The sequence below is a fragment of the Squalius cephalus genome (genome assembly GCF_949319135.1).
Source record: "Squalius cephalus genome assembly, chromosome: 15".
NCBI lineage: Eukaryota > Metazoa > Chordata > Actinopteri > Cypriniformes > Leuciscidae > Squalius > Squalius cephalus.
In genome coordinates, this window is record NC_137136.1 from 17,453,209 (window position 1) to 17,481,154 (window position 27,946).

At 38.7% G+C, this 27,946-nt stretch overlaps 1 protein-coding gene across 2 annotated transcripts; it reads left to right on the plus strand.

Annotated features, from left to right (window-relative positions):
* Positions 1-27,946, plus strand: LOC307172482 (meprin A subunit beta-like). 2 transcript variants are annotated; one of them, XM_079894893.1, is made up of 16 exons: positions 1,042-1,240; positions 1,418-1,485; positions 1,610-1,628; positions 1,862-1,900; positions 2,113-2,144; positions 2,259-2,337; positions 2,446-2,563; positions 3,122-3,300; positions 3,455-3,673; positions 10,429-10,584; positions 10,782-11,006; positions 11,115-11,546; positions 11,646-11,819; positions 16,862-16,970; positions 22,057-22,104; positions 22,808-27,946. In XM_079894893.1, exons 2-16 carry the CDS (start codon positions 1,423-1,425, stop codon positions 22,896-22,898), a joined length of 1,983 nt encoding a protein of 660 aa, XP_079751019.1. In that variant the 5' UTR covers positions 1,042-1,240; positions 1,418-1,422; the 3' UTR covers positions 22,899-27,946. The 2 variants fall into 2 exon arrangements, with proteins under 2 accessions (XP_079751020.1, XP_079751019.1); XM_079894894.1 differs by having other exon boundaries at positions 1-1,485.

Genomic DNA, 27,946 nt, shown 5'->3' on the forward strand with positions numbered 1-27,946 from the left:
TCATTTTATATTATAAGCATTTCATTTATATAGCTTTAAAGAACAGAATGTTTTTTAACTAATTAGCAAGATATTTAGTTTATATTATATATTTATTTTATAAGCATTTCATTTTAATTCTTTTAAAGAACAGAATGTTTTTCAACTTTAGTGTGAAATATACGTCATTATTAGAAAATCTCTTTTTATCACTTCCACTGTGCTCGGAAAACCCCCACTATGTGCTGGAATGGCATGTGACACAACCGGATGTCAGAGCTCAAAAATAACCCTCATAACTTTATAACCGGGCCAAAGTTCAAATAATCATCAATGAATCCCTTATACTCACAAGGTCATAAATATTACCCATTAATCAACAGTCATAGGTCATTTCCAAACCCCGGAGGATACAAGGTCAAAGGTGACTATGTCAGCGGGAGGGTAAGGTCACCACTAGGGCAGGTCAACACTAGGGCAAGGTCAGGGCAAGGGCAAAGGTCAACCCATTAATCAATTAGAGAGGCCATCAATCATTTTGACATATGATGTAGCATATTACTACTGATAACTTACAACACATTTGTAAATCGTTAGCATACCACTTATTAATAATTTATAAACATATAGTCATATTTTGTAAATGATTAGTTAATCATTAACTAATCATTTAAAAATGACTTATAACCGAACTAACAAAACATTTATAAAATGTTAGCATATAATTTATTAATCATTTATGAATGTATAGTCATGTTTTGTAAATGATTAATTCATCATTAACTAATAACTTATAAGTGACTTATAACTGAATGTTATTATAAAGTGTTACCAAAAACTTTTTAACCTTTATTTTCCTTATCCAGTCCACTGCAAAGCATGCTGGGAACTGGAAAGCCACTGCCCAGTTTTCAAAATTATCAAGACAGTTTCATTAAAAACATAAAAATTCAAGTTTAAATTTTAAAAAATATTACCAGAACACATCAAAATAATGTTTTTGCATTACAGGTTTAAGTAACTTTGATGGATTGTTCTATGCTAAATGCGGTGTGTGTGTGTGTGTGTGTGTGTGTGTGTGTGTGTGTGTGTGTGTGTCATTGTCCAATGGAAGCTCATAAGGAAGTAAATAAAATAAAACTACTAACTGCATGTTTAAATAACCTGTCAGACTTCAAGGGACTCTCACTTGGTTATTACCTGTCAAGCTCGGTGGTCAAGCAGTTTTATGTTTTAACTTTCGCTGTTAATGACTGAACTGGTATGTATCCCACTTTTCTTTTTTAATCACATATTTTCATGGACTTAAATGTAATTAAGGTAGTAGTTTTTTCAACATTATTAAATAATTGGTGTATCGCTTGTATTTTGCTTGCAATGCAAAATTAATACAAATAATAAAACATTATTCATAAAATGTAATCATTATGATTCCCAGTAAAAATGCAGTTATGTGCTTTTCTTCTGCTGAGTTTGGCTTTGGCACTTTGTCTTGCATCACCAATGGTAAGTTGGATAGTAGAAGGTTTATGTTATAATACATTGTCATTGTAAAGGTGATAAACAGTTATTGATTTTTAAAAATATTAGTTTGATGTCTAAGTATTGTTTTCATATCTCATGTTCTCAGCCACAACCTGATATAAATGGTAAGTACAGCTCAGTCACTGACGTGAATCTGTTGTAATGTTATTGTAATATGTCTCACTTTCACAGTGTAAAATATCCTGTTGTGATTACGGTCTGAAATTTTGATTGCTCTTTTTTTTCTCATTTTACTTTCAGATTGTTTCACTAAAATTATGTTGACTAGCACTCAATTCTATTTTCCGACATAACCTGTTTGTCTTCTTTTGTTTCCTTCATTATATTCTCCTCAAAGGCACCGAGGAATGGAAGGACATTTCAGATATAAACAAAGGTAAAACTACTATAATATCTCAAGAACTAAAGTACATTTATATTATCAGTAAGCTAACATATCTGTTTTTGTTCATAAATCATTATTTATACTCCTATTTTATTCAAGCATATTTACTGTAAACTGAACACAAGCATATTTACTGTAAACTGAACACAAGCATATTTACAGTAAACTGAACACAAGCATATTTACTTTAAACTGAATTCTAGGTTTAAATCTCAGAGAAGGAGACATCATGGTGGTGAGTTGTGTTCTAAGAAATTCTTAAAGTACATGGATAATTATGAATATTGGATAATTTAGACATCAGTCAATATGATATTTCTAAGGGTACTTAAAACAATTTGCTTTAAAGCCTAATCAAAGGAGTGCCATTCTTGGGAATGAGTACCGATGGGATATTCCTGTCCCCTATGAGCTGAATGTGAATCTCGGTAAGAAAACATGGATTTCTCACTTACAAACAAAAAAAAGTCATTTTTTAAAGTAGTTTTACTGTTATATGTTTTTCATCCATCATGTATTTTTGATTGTGATTATAGGAATGAACTATAAAGGAGTCATTTTGAGAGCTTTTGAGCAGTTCAGACTGAAATCATGTATTGACTTTAAGCCCCGAGCAGCTGAAGATTTTTACATCTCTGTGGAGAGTCTTGAAGGGTACAGTATGCTTCCAGTTAGTAATCCACAATATTAGTAATATGTGGTATTATAGACTATTCCGATACAGCCTAAACTATGCTATACTGAATGTATAGTATAAAGGCCCATTCACACCTAGAGTGATAACTATAACAATAAAGATATAGTTCTAAAAATTATTCTAAATATAAAAGAATAGCAGAGTCCACACCTCAACTATATCGATAACTGATAGTATTTGTAACTAATTTGTATTTGAAGTGAGTAAAGGAGCTGGAAACCCCAGTGGAGGCTTCTCACTGAACAATATCGTTAGAATTGCTTTCAGATTTTTTTTTTTTCAGCTAATGGAAAAAAGTGGCAGATGACAAAACTCAGTGTGCACTTATATTAAACAGAACATTACTGTCCGCTGGTGTGGATGCTAAGCCTATAGTTATCGTTATAGTTGTCGATCTTGGTGTGAAAGGGCCTTAAAACATTCATGAGTTAACTAATTCTTTTACACTACCAGACAAAATATTAATGCACCTATGTGCTGCGTGAATGTGCCGTTATCTCTCTCTTATTTTGCAGGTGTTGGTCATATGTCGGCCGCACATTTTCTGGAGGTCAGACTCTTTCCATTGGAAAAGGCTGTGGAATAAAAGCCATTGTTGAGCATGAGTTTCTCCATGCACTAGGATTTTGGCATGAGCAGTCAAGATATGACAGAGATGATTATTTGACCATCAAATTTGAAAACATCATAAAAGGTTGCTCTGAACTTTTATTATTTTTAGGAAAAGAGTAAAACGGTAAAATACAGATATTCACTGACATACTGATTGCAGTGCCCATTTAACTAATCAGCACTTTAATAAGCCATTCTTTATGAATAATCACCTTAACTCTAGTCTTTATTTTCAGGCTATGAGGGAAATTTTGATAAATACAGCGAGAATGTGACCACCACCCAAGGCACCCCATATGACTATTACTCTGTGATGCATTATGATAAAAATGCCTTCAGTAACGGTAATGGATCCACGATCATCACCAAGCTTCCTGAGTTCCAAGATGTGATTGGCCAACGCCTGGACATCAGTGAATATGATGCGATTGAGCTCAACAAACTCTATAAATGCAGTGAGTATTTTACACACATTGTTTTCATTTTGCAGTTTGTGGATGTTAAACATTTTAGTAGAATTTGAAGTCTGATGTGGTAGAGAAGGGAAAACGTGTTGTCCTTTAATGCTGCGTTCACACTGAACGGGAATTGAGCGTCTGGAACGAGTGATTTCCATGTTAAGTCAATAGGCTTGTTTGAGATGAGCAAAATCTGCGCAGAACCGATCGCCGGTGATCACCGTGAGATGCATGCCGGTTAGAAATGTGTCCTAATGCGGTCCGCCTTGCTCTGATGTCATGCTGATGTATGTCAAAAAACTCTCGTGAGCGCAAGGCGGACGTGTCGAATTCTGCAGTCGAGCGCAGTTGCTCTCCACCGACTGCGCTGATCAAAAGCATGATGGGAAACGACTTGCTGACGACACAGCTTAATGCTCATTGGTTTAAACAACCGTGATGTATTGTTCTCTTTTAAACTGTTTGAAAACTCTGATCTCATGTTTTTATGTGTATAAATTGTTAGTATTCCTAGTTAGTAACTCTCTGACAGTGTGATCTATGGGTTATTTGATTGTTGTCATATTTATAAAAAAAATATATAAAACATGTCTGTAATTAAAGGGCACCTATTATGCAAAATTCACTTTTACATGGTGTTTGAACATAAATGTGTGTTGGCAGTGTGTGTACACAACCACCCTATAATGATAAAAATCCACCAAGTGCTTCACTTTGCACAGGCCCCTCCCACGACTGTTGATTGACACTACAGTTTGAGCATAGACCCACCCTGAGTGAGATGGACACAGAGTCTGCCATTGTTTTGACGCTTGAGCAGCTGTAGACAAGAATGTCTCCTAAGTGATTGAGGTGTTTTGTTGTTGGATGTAAGAATGAACTTAGCAGTCTTCATTTACTCTCGTTGTTACTCGAGGATGGATCTGTACTGTTTGTGATCCATACGGTCTCCGGAGCGACAGGCCTAACGTTACTGACCACGGCAGAAATGAAAGTGAGAGCACGCACTTTATGACAGCTCATCGAGTCATTTTACGGATATAAGGTTTACCAGTTTATTAAGCACCCACTGAAAAGGTGTGTATATATTCATTTACGGTTAGTTGTAATGAGTGTTTTGTGTATTTCGCTGTGTATGTTGATGATAATGAAAGGGAGAGAGAGAGAGAGTTTATGGATAAGACTTTAATGCGCACTTCTTATACTGTGTTTATTCAGCTCTTACAGTGATTCTCTGGAGTAAAACTAACACTCATCTTTTGTGTGATGTACAATAAACTTCACTGAACTCGTCAGTATATTTTGGTCGTCATTCGGATGGGGTTTGCTACAGCAGGCTTGTATTAATAGTGGATAAAAGCAGATGACAAATAAGTTATAACCATAATTAAACTAAACTATATCTCCATACAGCATATTCTCTGGCTCTGTGGGCATTATTGTCCGACTCCGAGTCAAAATGATCACCGCAACTGAGAGTTTCAGTCAGTGTTGCCAGATCTCGCGAGACAAATAAGCAACCAGGCCTGTGAAAACAAGCCCAAAACAAGCGACTTTTTTACGGAGCACCCCTAGGTTCAGAGAAGAGAAAAATAAATAAACTGTGTACACGGTTTTTAAACTGTGGGTACAGATTGTCAATTTACATCCATGTGGACAGATTGGTAAACTGTGCGCAGTTTTGCAAAACTGTACACACGGTAGCCTACAGTTTATTTATTTTTCTCCCCCCTGAGCTTCAGGACATTATATACACAGTAAACCTGATAATTAAAAATTAAACTAAAATTAAAATTTGCACACAAATAAATATCATCCTGAATTCACAAATTCTTTATTTATTATTGCAGGGACTGCAGAAGATCCCATTTTTAAATAACTATAACCCAGAAACAGGAGAAATTATTGATAATCTAGTGTGCAGCAATAAAGTGGCTCCTGCTCTGATAAACAAATGAGTGAGTTAGAAAAGACTTAAAGAGACCTAGGCCCGTCCACACTACTGCGTTTTCGTTTAGAAAAGGAGAATTAAAACGAATACGATTTCCGTCCACACCAGCGTTTTAGTTGCGTATTAGAATTGATCTCCGTCCACATTAAAACGACTGAAAACGCGGATCACGTGACCATTCACCAACACTGGGCATGCGCGTGCCGGTGTAAACACAACTTCATTGATAAAATTATCCCACCATGCGCTGGTTCTTCCCGGGTTAACCCAAAATCGACGCTCCATGTACGGTCGATACCGCCGCTGCACACGGGAATTGTCACAGATCGCTCGAATAATAGCTTCCCTCCGGCGCATGTAGGCAGTTATAGCATTGTAAAATGCAGAATTTACTTGCACAACAGCTGCTAGCAAAGATATACGCCATGATGACACCCAATCATAGAGCCGAGCGTGAGCCTCTGCGTCATCGTTTCTAAAGTCCTCCGTTTTGACCCGTCCAGACTAAAACGCCCTCCGGAGATTCAAAACGAAAAACGGGTCGGCAGCGTTTCTAAACTTCTCCGTTTTGGGTCTCCGTTTTTGCCGTTTTAGTGTGGACGGGAGGTGCAAACGTAGCAAAAGGTCTTCGTTTTTAAACGAAAACGCAGTAGTGTGGATGGGCCTAAGTCTTTTCTAACTCACTCATTTGTTTATCAGAGCAGGAGCCACTTTATTGCTGCACACTAGATTATCAATAATTTCTCCTGTTTCTGGGTTATAGTTATTTAAAAATGGGATCTTCTGCAGTCCCTGCAATAATAAATAAAGAATTTGTGAATTCAGGATGATATTTATTTATTTATTTTTAAAACCATTTGAACAGGTGAGGATGAGGCTTGGTCTAAAACATTTTTCTTAAGACTCATAACACTTTAGCCTCATTATATATGAAGAATAACACCACCATTATCTTTCTCTTTCTCCCAGTCTGTTATATTTCTTCCCGTATTTCGCCCACTTTGTCCCGGGCATTTTTGTTCCTTGAAAAACTGTCCTACAGTCGCGACTCGCGCGTATTTTCATTTAAACGTCACTCACTGACGTTTCCAAACCAGAAAAAAACAGATTGCCCTACTTTGCCTCTGATTGGCTAGTACTCGTTGCACTCTGCTGTATCATGTGTGTATGGGGAAAGGGGAGGGATAGAGGGAACAGGCAAGACAAACTCCCACGTTTAAAAAACATATAGAAAATTTCTGCTTGACAACTTATTATGGAGCTGGGAACAAGCCCAAATAAGCAACTACACTTTAGAAACAAGCCCAAAAAAACCGCGACCCGCGACTACCAATATTTGTAAGCGACTTTACAGAAAAACAAGCCCAAAGTCGCTTATAATAAGCGGACTTGGCAACACTGGTTTCTGTTCTGATAGTAGGCTTGTTTGAGATGCGCCTTGCCTCGCCTGAAATGTAGTCGAGAGTAGGCGGCTGCAGTGAGAGGAGGAGTGAAAAAAGCGCAGGCAAGCCGGACAGTTCTCTCTTCTCGCAGTGGATCGGACACCTGTGAGATCAATGATGGATATCGCGGGATTCACGGGATTCACGCTCGTGCACAGTGTTGCTATTAAACTGGATGGAATTTAAGTTCTGTTGCTTTTATATGAAAATAAATATAATGAACCAGACACCCAAAGTAGCCTACTTATTAAATTCCATTCCAAATACATGTTTATTAGTCTTTTTTTCTTTAATACAGACATGTGTTTTTTCTTTTCTTTTTTTAATAAAAATTACATTGTATAACCCATAGAGATCGCACTGTTAGATAGTTTGGGAATATTCACACATAACGTATACACATAAAACATGATATCAGAGTTTTAAAATCAAACATTTTAAAAGAGAACAATACATCACGGTTGTTTAAACCAATAAACATTAAGCTGTGTCGTCAGCAAGTCGTTTCCCATCATGCTTTTGATCAGCGCAGTCAGTGGAGAGCAACTGCGCTCGACTGCAGAATCCGACAGGTGTGCCTTGCGCTCGCGAGAGATTTTTGACATACGTCAGCATGACATCAGAGCAAGGCGGACCGCACTCGGACACATTTCTAACCGGCATGCATCTCGCGCTGATCACCGGTGATCGGTTCTGCGCAGATTTTGCTCATCTCAAACAAGCCTATTATCAGATGAGATTGCCCTGGTTCTGAGCCATCTAAAGCTCTGAGGGCGAGCTCGTGATGCTCCGCCCCCTGGGCCGGCAGCAGCAGTTCATTTGCATTTAAAGGGATACACACTATAAAACAGCATGTTTTTCTGAGCTCCAAAAAATGACAATTTAAACATGCTGTAAAAAATTATCTGTTGGGTATTTTGAGCTAAAACTTCACATACATACTCTGGGGACATCAGAGACTTATTTTACATCTTGTGATAAGAGTCATAGGTGCCCTTTAACCCTCGTGTTATGTTGGAATTCTGTGCACTCCCCTTATGGTCCGGATCAAATTGACCCGCATTGGATTCAATACAATTCCTCAAAAATCACACTATGAAAAACAACAAAGATTCAGGTTCAAACTGTAAACTTTTAATATCAACATTTGTCAAATATTCCAAAAAATATATATCTGAAGATTATGATTTAATGAAAATGTTTTTTAACCATTTTTTAAAACTATTTAAAATTTGAATAAACGTTATATTTATATATATTTGCATATACATTTTTTTAACTTTTTTTTTTTTTTTTTTTTGCTTAGAACATCATAACTGAACAATTAATCAATTAATCTGAGCTAATTTTTCCTGCTGTCTATGTCGAAGTCTCAATATATTTCAGATATCTTGAATATATAAATGAGAGCTTATTTTACTATCTGTGTCTGTCTCAGACTTTCATTTGTAATTTGCAATTAATTCTGAACACCATGATTTAGCTTTTTCAAGTGTGTTTGGTTTGGGTTAGAGCACTTTTAGATACACTTACACTTTAGAACTGGAGTTGATGCCCTGACATACATAAAATAAATGTTTTTATTTTGTGTCTGTACAGTTGCTTTTGAATAGCTGCCTATGATGGTCAAATTGACCTGCGAACATCACAAACGTAATAGTAATTTTGTTTGTATATGTAAAAAAGAAAACACCAGCATGATGAAACTTTGCTTGCATGTTCATGATGATAAATGTGAAAAAGTCACAAAATATCAAGAAAAAAAAAGGTTTAATATTATTTCAGGTAGCTTGAAAAAATAAATGATAGGTAATTTTTACCATCTGTGGCTGACAAAATATTTTTCTGTATTGAAATAAGTGTGGAAAACCAATTTTTTTAGCTTCATAAGGTAGTAAAAAAATAAAATAACAAAATATAACCAAGAAATGTTATTATTTTGGGTCTGTACAGTTGCCTTAGAGCGTTAAAATATGCGGGTCAAATTGACCCGCGAACATCACGAAAGGAACAGTAATTTTGTTTGTATATGTCAAAAAACACCAGCATGTTGAAACTTTGCATGCATGTTCATGATGATAAATGAGAAAAAGTCACAAAATATCAAGAAAAAAAACATAGGTTAACCAGTATTTCCAACAACTAGAAAATCTAAACGGGTCAAATTGACCCGCAACATAACACAAGGGTTAAAGTAAAATGATTGATAAACACATCTTTGGTATGTAATTAAATGGGTGTCTTGTTCATTATAATTATTTTCATATAAAAGCAACAGAACTTAAATTACATCCAGTTTATTAGCAACACTGTGCACAAGCGTGAATCCCATGATTCCCGTGAATCCCGCGATATCCATCTTTGATCTCACAGGTGTCAGGTCCACTGCGAGAAGAGAGAACTGTCCGTCTTGCCTGCGCTTTTTTCACTCCTTCCCTCATTGCAGCCGCCTACTCTCGCATACATTTCAGGCAAGGCAAGGCGCATCTCAAACAAGCCTAATGTAAAGACGCGTTGACGCGTCTGGTGGTCCTGATTATGCCAAGAGCGCCAAAAACACGTGAATTTTAACACGTCAACAATGCATATTTCACGTGTATTCAGCGTGTTAAATATGCGTGAAATACGTGTTGAATACGTGTGACAAATCAGTGCATTGCGTATTCAACGCATATTTAACGCATGAAATAAACTTAAAAAACTGTTTGAATGGGTCAGTGTCATTGGCTGCTGAAGACTTGGGTCTAACCATTTCTGTGAGCTTAGGGGGGTGTACCGTCATAGACTAGGCTACCACCATTGAACATGCTATAGATCAATTTTAACAAATCTAGAATATCCGTATGTTAAAATTCACATGTGTTTGGCCCTCATGGCTCTCCATAGTCCATAGCTTTATACGCACGTCCAATTCGCTGTTCCAATGTTCAAGCGATGCTCAATTCGGGTGCGGTGTAAACGCAGCATAAGGAATTTAACTTTAGAATATTTGTTTTAAATATTTGTTGGTACATATATTTACATACATGCTCAGATAAAAATGTGGAGTTTATCATAACTTTTTTGTTTACCTACCTCGTTTGTAAAAATTAATCGTATTTGTGTCATGTGATGATGTCGTCCTGTTAAGTCCTTCCTAGTACTGCATGAAAACAAATATTATAGTTTTATTCCTAAAAGGACAGCGCATTGAATGGGAATGGGAAGTTGTAGGGAATTGATTTGCAGAATTGAAATTCCAAATTTGTTCCTGGATCAACATCAATTATAAAAATATGTTGACCCAGGGACATGTCTAACTGGGCAAAATATGAATGTACAATTTATTTTACCTCACTGTTTGTCTGTTTGGATTACAGATTCCTCCATCTCTTTCCTTGACCACTGCAGTTTTGATGATGAATCTCTGTGTCAGATGAGTGTCTGTTCTGCTGTGGATTATGGCTGGCAGAGAGTGGAGTCAGTGAGTGGCATCAATGTGACTGACCACACCTACTTAAGCAAAGAACAAAATGGTGAGATCCGTGAATCACATGCGTGCCGATTCTGGTCCGTCCGGATCAAGGATCAACTGTGATCTGTTGCACCCCTACAGCAAGAGACTTTATTTTATTTCTGTTGCCCAAAAAGAAATGCTTCACTTCCATCCACAGAAGCAGTCACTGTACCACCCATTTCCACACAACTAATACACCTGTTTTCATGTCTGCAGGGATGTCTTTTTTCATGCACTTCAGCACTGAGGGGAGAAAGGAAGGGGACACAGCCAGAATGGAGAGCAAGACAATGACCCCTAAGAGAGACTGCAAAGTCCAGTGCCTGCAGTTCTACTACTATCACAGTGGTAATGAGTCTGACCAGCTCAACATCTGGATCCGAGAGTACCAGAATGAAGCAGACAACAGAGGAACTCTCAGACTTATGGATCAGATCACAGGTCTGTCTCTTCTTCAAATATAATGTAATTACAGGGGAAAAAACATGTGTTGAACTATGCTTTTAAAATGTTCCTAAAATGCTTAATTTTACCTTTTATTTCTTGCAGAACTCCCTGGTAATTACTGGAAACTGCATCATGTGTCACTGAATGCAAATAAAATCTTCCAAGTTGTATTTGAAGCCCGTAAAGGAGCTGGAAACTCCAGTGGAGGCTTCTCACTGGATGATATCAATATTTCAGAGACTGAGTGTCCCCACACATGGCAGATAAAGGACTTTTCAAAAGGGAAATCTTCAACACATTTCAGTCCATTGTATTACTCCAGTGATGGTTATCGCTTTCAGGCAAAGTTAGTGGTGTATCAGAATTACTCTTATATGTATGTTCGTCTGGTATCTGGTGCATATGATGACCAGTTGCAGTGGCCTTGTCCATGGAGACAAATAACCTTCCAGATGCTTGACCAGAATCCACACATGCAGAAGCGCATGTCCTTAGAACAAAGCATCACCACTGACCCTGCTTTGGCATTTCCAAGTGAGGATCCTATTATTTTTCTTTCACATCTGTGTTCATATGCAGCATTTTACTTAGCTAAAGATCAAATAAATTATTTTGTTATTTTTGTTGTAACAGATGGCATATATTACTGGGACAATCCTGGAAAGAATGGAACTCGAGTCACCATTGGCAATGAGACTGTATATGTGGGGCCATTTATGATATATCCATATTCCATAGTGAACAATGATCTGACTAGAAGAGAGTTTATCAAGGGTGGTGGCATCATATTTCTCTTCAGCATGCAAGGTAGGTTACCTGAGAGAAACCATGTTTTAAGTACAGAACGGGCAGAATAAGGCCTGATTCACATAGACAGAGGTGGACAAAGTACACAACTTCCTTACTTGAGTAAAAGTACTGATGCAACTGGTCAAATATTACTCCATTACAAGTAAAAGTTGTAAAGACCGATTTTTACTTAAATAAAAGTACATAAGTACTTGTTTTTAAAAATACTTGAGAATCAAAAGTAAAAAGTAAATGTCAATGCATGTTTTATTATTGTTGCATTGATACAGTACCTTATGCCTCTGAAGCAACCTAGTAAATACACTGACCAGTTTGAAGTATCTGAGGAATTGAGAGCTTTTAGAATGTCACAAAACCTATAGGAATTAAACAACTGAATTGACAAAAAAAAAAATCCATAATCTTCCTTTAACACACAATTTTTTTTAACACTCCTACCACCCCCACAAAAGTAGTACACATCTATGTGTATCCATTCATGCACAATCAAGTGGTCTGTAAATACAAACTTATCAGAAAAAAAAAAACAGCTACACAACCATAGCTGTATAACTGCCCAACAGCAATACTGCTTTAACAAAGAGTAAAACAGAAATACTTATTTTGCCATGAAAACAAAACTTTCAAACCGTTAGTTATGACAACAATACTGTCTCTCACAGATCACTAGTAGAGAGAAATCGTACTAATCGCCAAACTTCAAGACACATGACACAATAGTGATTACTGATAGGCTGTCTGTCACCCGCAAAAATCCAATCACGTTTTAGAGACGAAAAAAATCATGCCCTAACATACATAACTACTTTTTTCCTCAAGGACCTTGACAAATGTAGTGGAGTAAAAAGTACAATATTTGTCTTTCAAATGTAGTGAAATTAAAGTAACAAGTACAAACACTCAAAAAGTGTACTTAAGTACAGTACTCAAGTAGGCCTAAATTGACTTTGTTACTGTCCACCTCTGCACTTAGAACAACATGTGCTAGCTAGACAAATAGATAGATAGATAGATAGATAGATAGATAGATAGATAGATAGATAGATAGATAGATAGATAGATAGATAGATAGATAGATAGATAGATAGATAGATAGATAGATAAAGCCGGATCGCCTGAGGGACAAACGACTTCCTCAGTCTGTCAGTAGAACAGGACAGAGAGAGCATCCTGTCGCTAAAGGTGCTCTTCTACACCTTTAGGTGTCGCTAAAGGTGCTCTTCACAGAGACAAATGTCTGTGACCGCTGCGTCTCACTGCTTTTTCCACATCTTGCGCAATAATGTCATACTGTGTCAACTTAAAGAAATTCAACTTATGGTTTTAGACCCCTGCATTCTTTTCCAATTATTTTGCGAACAAGTTCTGTGTGAGGCTATGATGGCAATAATTCAAATGGGCGGCTGCGATATTCTACAGCTGAAATGTTCTGAGAACATTTAGCTAAATGTTAGGGGTGTGACCAGATCTTGTGTGCTGAGATCTCACGATATTAAAATGTAACGATAGGCTTGTTTGACTTCATGCAGTGTTGCGCTGACCAATTGGCGGTTGACTTGAAGCAGTGTATGCCAGTTAGAAATGTTTTCCGACTTGAAACATCGCTGATGCCACATGATTGTGACATATGGCATAGTACTGTGAGAGCGGTTTGAGAGCAGACAGCTGACTCAGCCAGCGCAGCTTCTCAAGAGCGGCTGCACAAGCTCTGATGACGACACAGCTTTTCCACGATTGGCCAGATTCACCACATGACAACGGTCACGTGTGTTTCGTGTTTATTCTGACCTTCAGTTCCACTAAAGCTCAAAAATCTGTTTTTATAACAGTAAAAGGTATTTTAATGTCGCCGCGATGTTATAACGTAGACCCGACTTCATTGGTATTTAAATAGAGTAGGCTTATGGTGAACTTATTCTTGTACAAACAGATGCTGTATTAAGCAGTAGGCTACATAATGTTTTGAATGAAAATGTCTCTGAAATATCTCTATTTGACAAATATTGCATTTATTTCACTTCAGCTGTGAAAGTATGCAAACACAGCACAAGCGTCACTATAGGAAGCAGAAAGTGTCCGACTTCACATCTCTGTTTTCAGCTTCTTCCTGACTGCAAGCGGCAGATCTCACCGATCAGTTACATCCAGCCGCACCCGAAGTCAAAAGCACCTAATATTTCTTGTCAAGGTGAAAGCTGTCTCGTGATATCAGCATGAAGGAGCTGAGTCAGAGATGGGCTACGGAAACAAAAGACATATGTCCGAATTCACAGTAGGCTACTCCTAAAATAGTAGGCAAAAAGTAACCCATATGACCTACTTCTTCCGGCAAGATTCTGAAGTGTGCATACTATGGAGTCATGGACACTTTACTATGCCAAGAATGGCGGTGATGCAACAACTGATGCTGGTAGGTTACATGATAAGTGCGTTCGACGGCTGCGGCTGGGTGTAACCAATCGGCCAGAGTTGACACTTGCAGTCATTTGCATTGAAGGAAAAAAGAAAAAACTACAGCAGGAAAGAGTAACTTGAATAATAATAGAAACCATAACAATAACAAGAACATATAAAAGGTTTTGAATCTTACCGCTGTAAATGTGAGGTAACAAAGAAAAGCTAAAATGTAACAGGCAAAAGTGCAACCATATGGCAGGGTATAACCAAAGTCCTTTTAGGCAAGTCGTGCCACTCGGCCGCCATCTTGGCAACGCCTCCGGGCAGCTATTTCGGACTAACAAGACCAGGCTCCTATCTAAATGAATGGGCAGAGAGTCAGAACTGCACTTTGCACTGGTCACCGGGACATAAAAACTGCATGTATAGAAACAGCAGTAAAATATGATAAAAATCGCTGAAAAAGTTTGATGACTTTGCCCCAAAATAAGGTTTAAAACGCCTTTTCCCCCACAGGTTATACTTTTACTACGCATGCGCAAGGGTTCACGTTCACGACACCAACTTAATTTACGTCTCTATCCAGAATGCCGGTGTTGTGCCAGCACTTAAACAATTACATGTATTTAAATGTCTGAAACCTAAAATAAACATTATGTGGTTAAAAACACTGAACAGTTGTGATATAGCCTATGACAAGCGCTGAGCGCGTCCGTCTTTGGCTCAGTGCCAGCCACAGCGCGAAAGCACAGGTTGAATATGGCAGTTATGTCACGTCACTGTACATTCGCTCCTAGTGGTCAGCTGCTGACTGTTAAAAGCAGATGATTGGCTTTCCAGCGGGAGGGGCGGGACATGTGCATACAGCCGCCATCTTTGCCGTTACGGGTTTTCCTTATATAGTTGTATTGAGGATTGAGGAAGTGGCATGTCTCTTATATAAATTGTCTCTGGTATAACTTACCTATGATGAAGGAACCACAACAGAGCACAAAAAAATTCACATTGGTCCATAAAGGCAGTCTGTAATTAAAATTTGTCCATGCGCAACTCAGGAGTCAAGTTAGATTGCAGGTGTTCCATGAAGGTAGTCCGCGAATAAAATAATCTGTCAAGCACAACTCGTAAGCTAAATTTGAATACTTTTTCTTATAAGGCTGTTTTTAAATGAGAAACTGATCAAGTGAGTATAGAATTCTAACTGTATTGCTCCACAAATGACCACTCGCAATTCATCAGTTAAATTCAAATTAAGTTGCTCCATGAAGGTAATCTGCAAATATAAAGCACATGGTACATCTCAGGGGTTAAGTTCAAGTTTTTTTTTTTTCAGCAACAAAAGCTGCAAAAAAAAAAAAGATCGGTCTGCGCAGCAATTCATAAAGTTAAAGAAGCCTACTGTTTGTGGAAACCATATAAATAAAAGAGAAGTACCGTAAAATGAAACATACCTGTCGCACATTTGTCCGTGACTCTTATAAAAAAAACAAATTTAAAAAAAAGTTTTGATGTAAACTCTAAAAATAGATCAATCCAAAACTAATGTTTAAGAGCAAATATGTTCAAGATTAGCCGCTGGGCTGTAGATTCATTAAATAAGCCATTTCCTCAAAAAGCGGTTTATTCAGTGTAATAAAGCATTTCCTCCATTGACATCTATTTAAAGAAATGGCCTCTTGTCTCCTCCCCTGCGTACCACAGCGTTACAGGCATTAAGGTTTGCAGGCTAGCCTTCAAGTGACTTTTGCATGATGTTGTTCTGTCTCATACTCAGAAATAACTGAAGTGACATTCGTTACAAGATAGGCCTGTCACGATTCCTCGATTGAATTCGAGTACTCAACTTAAAAATACTCAATTGCAAATTTACCCATGTTGTTTAACCAGCAAAATAACATGTGGAAGTGGCACATTCCACAGACGAGAATCATTAGACCACATTATTAGACCGTTTTCTAAGGCTGCAGCCACTGCATGACATTAAAACCATTTGTGAAATCACATCATATATTAGCTGCGGGTTTCGTAATGATTTGTTGTTCATCGCAATTTCAATAAAAAGTGTAAACCTTCGCTCTGAGTTTGCATGTTTGGATGTACACATGTCGTAACAATTCTAACTATCTTAAAGAAGTGGCCAAATATTAAAGAGTAACAAGTTACTGTAAGTTGCAACAACAACAATCACCAGGCTGTTGGCGCCCTCTGCAGGTATTTGTTATAATGCGTAATGTATCGAAATTGATTATTGTCTGTACTATATTACATTATGTATTTTAACAGTGGTGTTCAATAAAACCATATGATTCCTTGCTTTTGATACTTTATTTGAACCAATTATCATTCCTTCATTGTTATTTTATATGTAGCCTATTTTAAATCATTTTAAATGCTATTGTTCACTTGGCTCTATTTTTATTACCACAAAAAATATTATCCAATTCCTCAATCAAAATAATCGACTGATTACTCAATTACTAAAATAATCGTTTGTGACAGCTCTAGATTAGTTAAAACATTTAATATATTTCAAATAGCATTAAAATATCGTCTCATCTTGTTCTTGTGAACACAATAACATGTAGGCTATCTTCTCTTCTCACCTACTAAATGTTGCACTAATCCTGGATACTTTTTCATAGATATCTCAGGGCTCCTTCATAATGACTCTCTACCCTGCTCTAAAGTGACAGTGAAGAACTTCAACATTTCTCCTGATGCAAGTGCCCAGCAGGGACCATGTGCTGCAAGGTGAATAACCCTTTAACTGTTTGTTGTTTGTCAGGACCACTATCGTCAAGATGATTAAGAATTAGCATAGTTCTTCATATTGATGGTATAGCCTAGTTCTGTTCTGGGCAAGAACTCCCTGCACATCCATGCAGCCTAGCCAGGATAAGCGCAGGGAGAGTAGCGATAACCCCCTTAGGGTAACAGAACAGAAACAAGGTAATGCGATATCATTAATGTTCTTAATGACAATAATTTAATGAAACAACATAATTCAAGAAGAATGGAGTCTGATTCAAAGTGGAATATCAAAAGGCCAAGTCCTGAATGGATGAGAGGAGGAGCTGGGGATAGAGAAGGGTAACTTAATAAGCTCCTGAGCAACTTGATAAAGCTGCTGATAACACTGAATGAACTTTATAGATCAGTGATCTCAAACTCAATTCCTGGAGGGCCACAGCTCTGCACAGTTTAGCTCCAACCAACTCCAACTCACACCTGCAAGGAAGTTTCTAGTAATCCTGAAGACCTTGATTAGCTGGATCAGGTGTGTTTGATTAGGGTTGGAGCAAAACTTTGCAGAGCTGTGGCCCTCCAGGTATTGAGTTTGAGATCACTGTTATAGATGCTTTGATAGGTGTTGTATCCCTATAGGTTGCATGCTGGCAGCAACAAGCATGTTGCCATAATGACAACAGATAAGTAAGGCATTATCGATATAATCGCAAGCCTTACTGAAAACAAATAAGCCTTAAAGCTGCCGTCGGCAAAAATTTTTTGATCATATTCAGTGAAATCGACACTATAATCCGACAGAACAATATAAATAAGATGGTTTTAGAAAAAAACCCGAGCTTCTAACTCACGAGCGTGTTATTTGTTTTGCAAAAATCCACCGCTCCCGGATCATCGGGTCCAATCAGCGCAGGGGGGTGTGCGATCTGACTGTCAATCACAGTTCGTGCACACGCCACAGATCCCCCCTCCCTCGCGGCTCACGCACATTACAATATCACATGCACACGACACGCCTGAAGTTCGCCTGAAGATTATACGAAGCGTGATGGAGAGAAAATCTACTGACAAGCTTCCAATTCCTCGGTTATTGCTATCTATGGATAGATTAGCCAGGGCAGCCTACCTCCGAGTCCATGGTGTTGATCGATGCTGAAGAGACGGACGCGTTCACAGAAAATCAGGTACACACGCACTGACGAGCACGACCACGATGGGAGGTGCTCGCTGGTAGTGGGGGAGGGGCATGGGAGTTGTAAACATTCAAAATTTTGGCTAAGTCGACCCACCCAATCTGCCAGACTTGCCGACTGCAGCTTTAAAGGGTAACTAAACCCCTGGTCAGAGCCTGACTCCACCCACTGGCAATATTTGAAAAATGCTGGAAAAGTGGGCAGACCCCTGCGGAGATAGACGGGACGCACCAAGGGCGGGGCTGAGCGGTGGGGCGTGCACCTGAGACTCGCAGTGACGGATTAATTGACAGCTGCTGTCAGACTCTAAAATGGAGAGTGACTCACAGCAGGGTCGCAAGACGACATAAAGTACATGCATCTGATGAGTTTTATCGAGTTGATGTCAATAGCGCGCGCTCTCTGTAGGCATATTCATATTTTGCCGCAATGTGAAAAAATCCAGCAAAATGCGCCGACGCGTTTGTCGACCCCAGAGGATTAACTTTAGCCTAACCATAAAAAATTGTGATTATATATATGATCACTCACATCAAGATGCCGCTGCGGTGGTGGAGTCCATGCAGGAGGAGCAGCGTTTGACACTGCGTCGCTTTTCAGCGCGAGCTGTGTGGAGAAGCCCATTTCCACCTCTATTGCGTTACAGACAATATTGGTTGCACACTTGAGCTCCACTGGCGCCTAATTTCCAAGTTTGCTGGAAAGCTATGCAGTCCAGCAGTGCTGTTGCAACCAGCAAACCTACACCTACGTACCCTCCTGACCACTGTACTAAATACAGATAAATCTGCGCTAACTTGAAGCTATCCTAACTGATGCAATACTATGCGTGGTAGCTCTAGCTCGTACCAAGGGAGGGCGTGGTGAGCTCGTACCAAGGGAGGGCGTGGTGAACTGGAACCTGCTTACGTAGCGGTGTACCGCTTACGTCACGCTGTACCGCAAACATCCAATAGGAAAATTCAACTGCAGTAGCCACCGTTCAACCTGAAGAGGGAAGCACTCAGACGTTTTTACACCATATATTGTAGAATTAAAACACTTTAAACCCAAATGTCAAAAAAGTTACTCGAATCAATGAACAGCACTAATAAAGACCCATTCTCACAGATCATTACAAAAAGTTGGTTTAGGGTTTAGTTACCCTTTAAGCAATTGTGTGGTAGCCTACAGATAGCCTTAAGCAACAAGGACTTTATGTTGCCAATAACCTGATAGATTTTAACCAATGAGTATAAAAAAAGGAAAACTTAGCTTAGCTTCCTGAAGACGTAGAGATGAATGGAGGGTGAAATAGACGTGGATGCTTGATATCCTTCTTGATATCATTCTCCTTCGTTCAGTGCGTGGAGTGCAGACCTCATCTAAACTTTGTTCTTGAGGCAGTCATGTTAGTATAACTTCAGAGAGATTGCCGGCAAAGAGTCCATGTCAATAATGCAGTGATTCGAGAAGCAATTACACGGGTCACTTCCAAATCAAGCAGCTTATAATCATTGCGGCGAATTCGCGTGTTCAAGTTCACGAACTTGAATCTGAGGTGAAATCCGTGAGGGGAACAAATCATTCTCGCTAAATTCCCGGTTGCACAATTATTGAGATGATGCGGTTTTCCCCGCTGAACTCGCTGTTTAATTAGCTCCTGAGTAACGAGATAAAGCTACTGTTAAAGTCCCCGTGAACCGGAAGTGGCAAACAACTTTTCTCCAGTGTTATGACGTATTTCCAAGTGAAACGGAATATTGAACAGAGGGCAGGGTTTTACTTAGCGCTCCTCCTCTCCATCTCTCGCTCATAGCAGACTAACGGTTTGAGGGGAGTGGTTAAGCGTTTTAAACCCAAGCCGTCAAACCTACGTCATCAGAAAAAGACGCCATTCCAGACCGGAAGTAACTTTTCAGATTTTGATTAAAGATTACCATGGTAAAAAAAATTTTTTATATATATTTACTTGCACGGATTAATTGTTCACCACAAGACTAGTAATATGCGCTAACAAAGTAAATAGGGTCAATTTTGATTTCACAGGGACTTTAACATTTGCCTTGTCCAAATACCCACACTTGCGGTCTTGACAACTTGAGAGTGCGTGCACGCGACAGGAAGTAAGTGCACAAGACAGTCCCATGTCTTTAAAATGGCACACTAAAAACCCACACTATCCCGAATACAGCTTCGGAATGGATCGGTAGTCAAGGCTAAGCGTATCCCATCATGCGTTCGGGAACTCATGTGCCCCGAAATCGCGAGATGTCGAGGAAAAGCATTACACTGTAATTTAAATTAATTACATATATATAATTTGGTAGTAAAAACAAAGTTTTGTACATTTTATTGGTACAAAGATGAGTATAATGTAGGCCTATTTTGTACAACATTTGCAACTGTTTTTATCACTTAATTAGAGGCACCACAATTTTAGATTTGTGTCCTCTGCTAGTTACATAGCAACTACTGAACAGACATGTCGAAGTTTATTTTAAAATGCAAAGTATTGAAAATACAATAAATAAAGCTCTGTAAACACTTGAATTTTTTGCAAGACTATAAGTGTGTCCCATTGAGTAATCAAAAGTTCTACACACACTTGCTGTCTTTACACCTAACTGAACACTTGGGCCAAACAGAGGAAATACGTCATGCAAGTAGTCAAGTGGTCAAGTGCAAAGACCGCAAGTGTGGGTATTTGGACAAGGCAACTGAATGGACCTTATATATAGGATGCTGTGATAGGCATCGGATCCTAGGTAGAAGTCCTTGGTCAGCTGATGCGCGCTTGAGTAACGTGACTTGCCAGACCTATGGTAGGCTATGCTTGATTTGTACTTTTGTACAAACCAAACGTTTTTAAAGTTAGTCCTTATGAAAAATTAAACATCATTTAAGAAATAAGGCAAATAGAATTGGAATTTGCTATATTTGTATGAATATAAATAATCATGAATGGCGTTAAGCACAAGATGCCAAAACCTAGTTGTGACTATATTCATAATACAGCAGGCCATCAAGTGACAAATTGCTTTTATAAAACGGTTACCACAAAATATTAAAGCTGCACTATGTAACTTTTGGCCCTCAGCAGAAGAATAAAACTGCAGAAGAACAGGGTTTCGTAGTAGGCCCTAGAGAGCCCCTAAGGGACATAATGGTTGGAAAAAAAAAATGAGATGGGAGAAAATATAATCAAAATATCTATATAGTCCTTTTGAGAACCGCAATGTTTTTTAGGGGAACCCAAAGGTTTTTGCGAGGGGACACAAAGGTTTTGGAAGCGAACACAAAGTTTATCTGGGGAACGCAAACGTTTTTGCAAATGAACACAAAGGTGAACACACGTCATATTTTTTTTCTTCCCAATCTTATATTTTTAGGGGCTCTGTAGATCACTCAAGTGATGCTGTGCAAACACAAGCACGAAGCACCGTGAAGAAGTCTCTCATGAGAACACACATTTCATGAGAGAACACAACAGGTTTAGCAAGAGAACAGAAAAGTTTTGCGAGCAAACGCAAATAACTTTGTGAGAGAACACAAACGTTTTGCGAGATAACTCAAAAGCTTTGGAAAATACTTTTTCCTCCCTTCCCATATTCTTTCCACCACTATGTCACTTTTATCAAAGTGTATTAAGTGTATAAAGTAAAGACATGGTTTGGAATATGTTTTTTACATTTTCTTATTAATAATATTTTGGGGGCATTTTAAATAAATTTTAAAAAGCGACATACTGTAGCATACCTTTTAAAAACAATTATTATTAATTAATCAAATTCATTTAGTGCTATTCTTAGGAAATTGTTGCTTGAATAGAAGGTCGGAGGTTTGTAATTTTGAATGATCATTGTTTGAAACACTTTTCTGAAGGAAATTGGATACATTAACAGTATATTCCCTTCTAGAGCTCTTCCCACACCTTCAACAACAACTCCACCAGAACCTACAGTGGGGTAAGCCACAACCTCTTGCTGTATGGTCAGATTTTTTATGTGGATGGAAAATGTTGAAAAAACTCACTACATTATCAATATCTGCTTTAGTTTGACTGCAATTCTTAAGCAATAAGATTAGGGAGGCTGTGCTATAATGTGTATAGTCATATATAATAATAGTCATCATGAATAAAGAGTTGTGTGGAGTGATGCACAGTAGCATACATTAGCAAGTTAAAGAGATACCACATGTTAAAACTTATTTTTACTAAAATATTTGAATAAGCAAATTTATGGTTGCATTTTTCTGCTAGAAGACATACGCTGAATTCAAAATAGCATACTATCACACTACTCTCTCTATTTCTGCAATATCTTTAAAGTGATTGGTATGCTACTATGTTATTCTTAATTCAGCCACAGTCCCTACAAATAAGATAACTAATAAATAAAAAATAATAAAATAATCTCCTAATAATGGTGATATAGTGAATAAGTGTTTTGCATAGTTGATGCTGCAGTATTGTAGATTTCAGCACACTGCTTTGAACCCAGGACCATTTTTATAATGCTACATTTATTAAAATGAAACAGTTGCATGAACACTCCAAAAATATATGTGATGAAATGAATATTTTCCATTGAAGGGCCATTGTGTAGGCAGACAGTGTTTTCAATTTATCGTATTTATCATAACATCTGTATTTCTCTCCTCTTTTAGTAAATGTCTGGACATATTTTGCAACTCCAGTGCCAAGACTGTTTCTTCTATGATCCTCTTGGTGTTTTGCTTCCTTTTGCTGGTGAATTAAACATGAGAAGCCACTATTAATCACTACCCAGTGTCTGAATACACAAGAGTTGTAGTCATTGTCAAAGCACTGCATCTATCTTCAGCCTTCTGAGTATGATTCTGTTAAATCCATCCATCCATTTTCCAAGGCACTTGTCCTTTTCAGGATTGCATGGCCTATCCCTTTAAAGCTCATCCCAGCATCTCAGGTCATAAGCAGGGAAACACCCTGGATGGATGGCCAGTCCATCACAGGGCTAACACACACATTCACTCTTTCAACCATGCCTATGGACAATTTATTGTCACCCATTCACGAATGCTAGATGTCTTGTGGACGAATGCTAGATGGCTTGAAACTAATAAATGTGCATTTAATTAAGCTTTTTACACAGACTGTATCTATATTCACTTGCCTGTGATAAAGCAATCAACATGTTAATCTTAACTCTAAATCCAATGATTACAAGTGTATATCTCTTTCATGTTTCACACTCTCTTTAAAGTTTTGATTAAAATTTTGCAATATCTGAGACTTTCCTTAATGCCAAATTATGAAACATTCTGGTGACATCTACTTATCTAGTGACAAAACAACTCCTGTGGTAATACATTACAGAAAATGAAAAAAATTAGGCAGCACAATGATTTCGCTGAGAACAGCAACAGCATTTTCATGACAGAGTTTGCATGCTGTGTTCTATATTGAAGAATAACCTTATTAAGCCTACTCAAATCTAAGTTTTCCATGTTTCCTTATGGATATCTGGTGAGAATTAAATCAAAGATTAATCGGGTTTTAACATTTGGGGCCCTATCTTGCACCCAGCGCAATTGACTTTGTACACCGACGCATGTATCATTCCTATTTTGCACCCGCGCACAGCGGACTTTTCCCTCCACAGAAGCACGTCGGTTAACTAAGAAATACATTTGCGCTCCCCGCGGTTCAGCGCAAAGAGGAGGCGTGTTCCGGCGCAAACGTTCCCTCATGCTATTTTGCAGGTTTAGAAAACAATTCCACCACTGACCGAAAAAAACTAGTTTAAAGTCAGTGGCGCGTTGCGCATGTTATTCATATGCTATTTTAAGGGCGCATGCTTGGCCATAATCAATGTAGAGTGTGCACAACGCGCATACACTTTGATTCTCTCATCTACACATCTAGCTTACACATTTACCCAAATTATCATGCGCCTGTTTAACCAAAGTTAATTTGGGTGTGTTTCTCCATCCCCAACGTCCCTGACGAGAACGTCGGTCTCCTCGGGGGTGAACCGCTCCTCGCGTGCGCCTGGCAAATCCGCCGTTATAATAGGAATCCACTATAGAACAAGCACGCCTGCTCTTAAAGGGAATGTGAGATGTCGCTCTGATTGGTTTATTTCACGTTACGCCCAAACCACACCTATGAATAATGAAGCTACTTCAGACCAACCCATTTTAGATTTGCGTCGGGCGCAAGAGTCATTTATCCCGCCGGTATAATAGCAACAGCGCCCAAGACCCGCCCACAAAGTTACTTGCGTTTTGCGCTTGATACTTGCGTTTCAGATCGTTAAAATAGGGCCCTTGGTGGTATATTTATTGGTGCCTCTGGCACATGCCGTTGGAAGTTATGGCATCTCCTGTGACTTACCTGGTTTTGAGAGGCACGTCCCACTGGAAGTTGTGGCCTATTCAGATTCATTTTGAGGCATTTGCAGGTGGCACATGCCACTTGAAGTTATAGCACAATAGTGATGTGACAACTGGCAATAGAGTTTAGAAGCTTGTGTCAAAAAAGTATTATATTCAAAATCACTCGCTTGTTTACTCATTCAATGTCATTATATAGGCCTAGGGCATGACAGTTGAGTGCATAAACACATAATAAACGTATAATATCAAGTGACCTTTGGGGTATGTAATTATTATTTTTAGAATTTTGAAACACTCCTGTCCATGCAGCTTTTGCACTCAAATAAGAGATGATTTGCATCCTCATCCAACCATTATGTCTCAATATGACATTACTATAATTCTGCTGTTCCACCGAAACCCTACTTCAGTGTAAACGGCCACTGCTGTGATTGGCTGACAAGTTTGCATATAAAATAGATAGAATTACATGTGGAAATTTCTCGAATACTTTTACTACGTTTTTACTATTACAGCTATTGAGATTAACGAATCGTGATAAGTTTGAAAGTATTTAGATCTATTCCATCACATGAAAGGTTGCAGTGATGCACATTGGGCAGATGAAAGAGTCTGTTGATTGCGTGAATGTAAAATTTCAACCAAAATGCAACGTCTTTCCTACGTTGAATATTGACGTCAGACTGACGTTGGGTTATGACGTCAACCCAATTTTCATTTTTAACCAAGATACAACGTCTATTCAATGTTGGAAGTAGACGTCAGTCTGACGTTGAGTTATGACGTCAACCCGATTTTTATTTTCAACCGCAATGCAATGTCTATCCAACGTTGGATGTAGACATCAGTCTGACGCTGGGTTATGACGTCAACCCGATTATCATTTTCAACTGAGTAGTAGGGGTTACCATCCTCTTTTTCCCAGACATGTCCAGCCGTCGAGATCGTCCAAAATGTCCGGGATTCGGCTTTTGCTTTCTACAGTCACCATTCATTGTTTACATGCACACCTATTGTTTCAGTCTAACTGAATTCATTCCGATTGGTTAATCATCTGAGTTTTTACATGAACGCTAAACAAGTGATCGGTTGATGTGCGTTTTAGCATTGCTAAGAAAATTCCCGCTCCTCCGTGAGAGATAGCCTACGAGACCTGTGCGTCTCACAGGTAGGCTATCGCTCATCAGTAATCACGCCACCGGCCTCGCGCCGTTCTCCCGCGCCCCTCAACCTCATCCTGCTCGCCACAGTAAACATAATGAATGGCGACTGTAGAACGCGAAAGCAAATTTTGGGCGATCTCGAAATCCCGGGCAGACTCGTCACGGAGACTCACGATAAAGTTTTGCGTCAATTAGTAGCCAAGCCTAGCTGTTTAACTGCGCGATCTTACCGGTAGACGTGGCTTGGGAGTGGCCTCGTAGGGCAGCGAAGCAAGTGCATTCTGGGAGTTGTTGTCTTTCATCCACATGAGCCAAAAAATACATTTTCTGGCAATGGACTCTATGTACGGTTGCTTACGCATTTAGACTCAGTTGCTCCACTTTTTTGCCTACCGTTTCAATGATCATCTAAAGGTCAGGTATAAGATTACAATTAAGTTAGGCTATAGGATGTACTGAAGTTGCAACCAGTTCTCATCTCAGGGCGTCATATAAGGTCGTTTTGTCACGTCCTTCGGCGTTTTCTGCCCACGCATATAGCACCCTTTTGCGTATAGATGACACGCACATGGCTTTCAACCAACTTCAATGTAAAACCATCCGCAATGTAATTACACGCTCAGGGTCTCCAATGCAACCCATCCGCGTTTTACAGAACGCAGTTGGACTTCCAAGTGCGTGATATCAGACGCTTTCAGCAACTGTAGCGTGCATAGTCTACAATTTCGTTTAGTTTTAAATTAGCCTCTGGTAGCCTACTCAATTTAAACGTGAATGTGTGCTAGGTATCCTAACTAAAAACACGCCAATATAGGTTCCATCATCCCTTAATTGCCCGCAGGAGTATATTGGCCGAATTCAACACACACCCTTTATCGAGTGTGAGAGACGCTCATGGCTTTCAACCATCAATGCAACCCACAGGCGTTTTACAGGACACAGTTAGACTCGTCACATATGGACGCTTGGCCAGAACCCCTTGGCGTCACTTTTTAACGCACTGGGTATGCCTTTGGCGTCATTTTTCAACGTGCAGGGTAGTCCGATTGACTTCTATGGCGTTCCGATTGGCTCTTTAATATGACTTTGCTACATGCAAACGTCTCAATGAACGTCTGACTCGACGTCTTTTTTTTTCTTTCTGCTATTTATTCCATTCATTTTAAGACGCAGACGTGACGCAGTCGTCACGTAAATCATGCGTGGCAGTGAAGTGTCGAGTCAGACGTCACGCGTCATTCACGTGTGGCAGTGAAGTTATTAATTATTTTTTTCTCTAACACGTATTTAACACTCTACTCAACACGGCTCAGTGCAGTGTGCCAGCGGTTGCGATCGGCGCTTTAATTATGGCGAGAACTCCGTGCCAAAATCAAACATCCGAACGACCGACCGACCGATCGAACGTCTATCCGAACGTCTATCCGAACGTCTTGAACTTTCAAACGGGTGACCCACGTGACGACCTGACGTGACGCGAATTTGCAGCTTTTTAACCATACAAGTATACAAGCTGATGTGTAAAGGCTATAAATGGACATGATAGGCACTAAATATGCCTACAGATGTTATACCTAAAATAATACTCAACCATTTCCTGCACTTCCCTGAATAAGCCTATTGTAGGCTAAGTGATGAACTGACCAAGTTGCCACCTGTAGGCTATATCATGACTTTCTGTGTATTTCATGACTCTAATGTTTCAAACACCAGACTCACCTATTGTAACTGTATAGGCTACAGTGGTATGCTTTTAATTAATGTTGTTGTATTTTTCCTTTTTTATTTTTTTATTTGTCAAACTGATTGTTTTACAAGTAAGAGTTAAACGTTATAAGATAAAGGGTTTTTAATTTCAAAGTCTTCAATGCCATGGACCATGTTGTCATTAGTTGGCCATTGACTTTTCATGGTAATAACACATTGAGAAAGACACAGTTAAGATTATCCAATATAATCTATTGCCTAGGCTACTTTGTTCATTTTTACCATGATTTCATCTTCATTCTGAAATTTACTTTGCTGACTCTGCTGACTCTTGGGCTACAAGAGTTTTTGTATTGTTTTGTGAGGTGAATAAAATTTGTCATTTGTTAATAAGTGTTATGTTATGCTGAGAATAAGGGTTTCTGTTTTGGGGGTCACCTGTGAATGAATTGTAGAGCACCTCCTAGTGGTCCAATTACAGGATATTTCAGGGGGAAAGATCTACAATATTAATTATTGTTACTGAAAATGTTATAACATAAACAATAAAAAATAC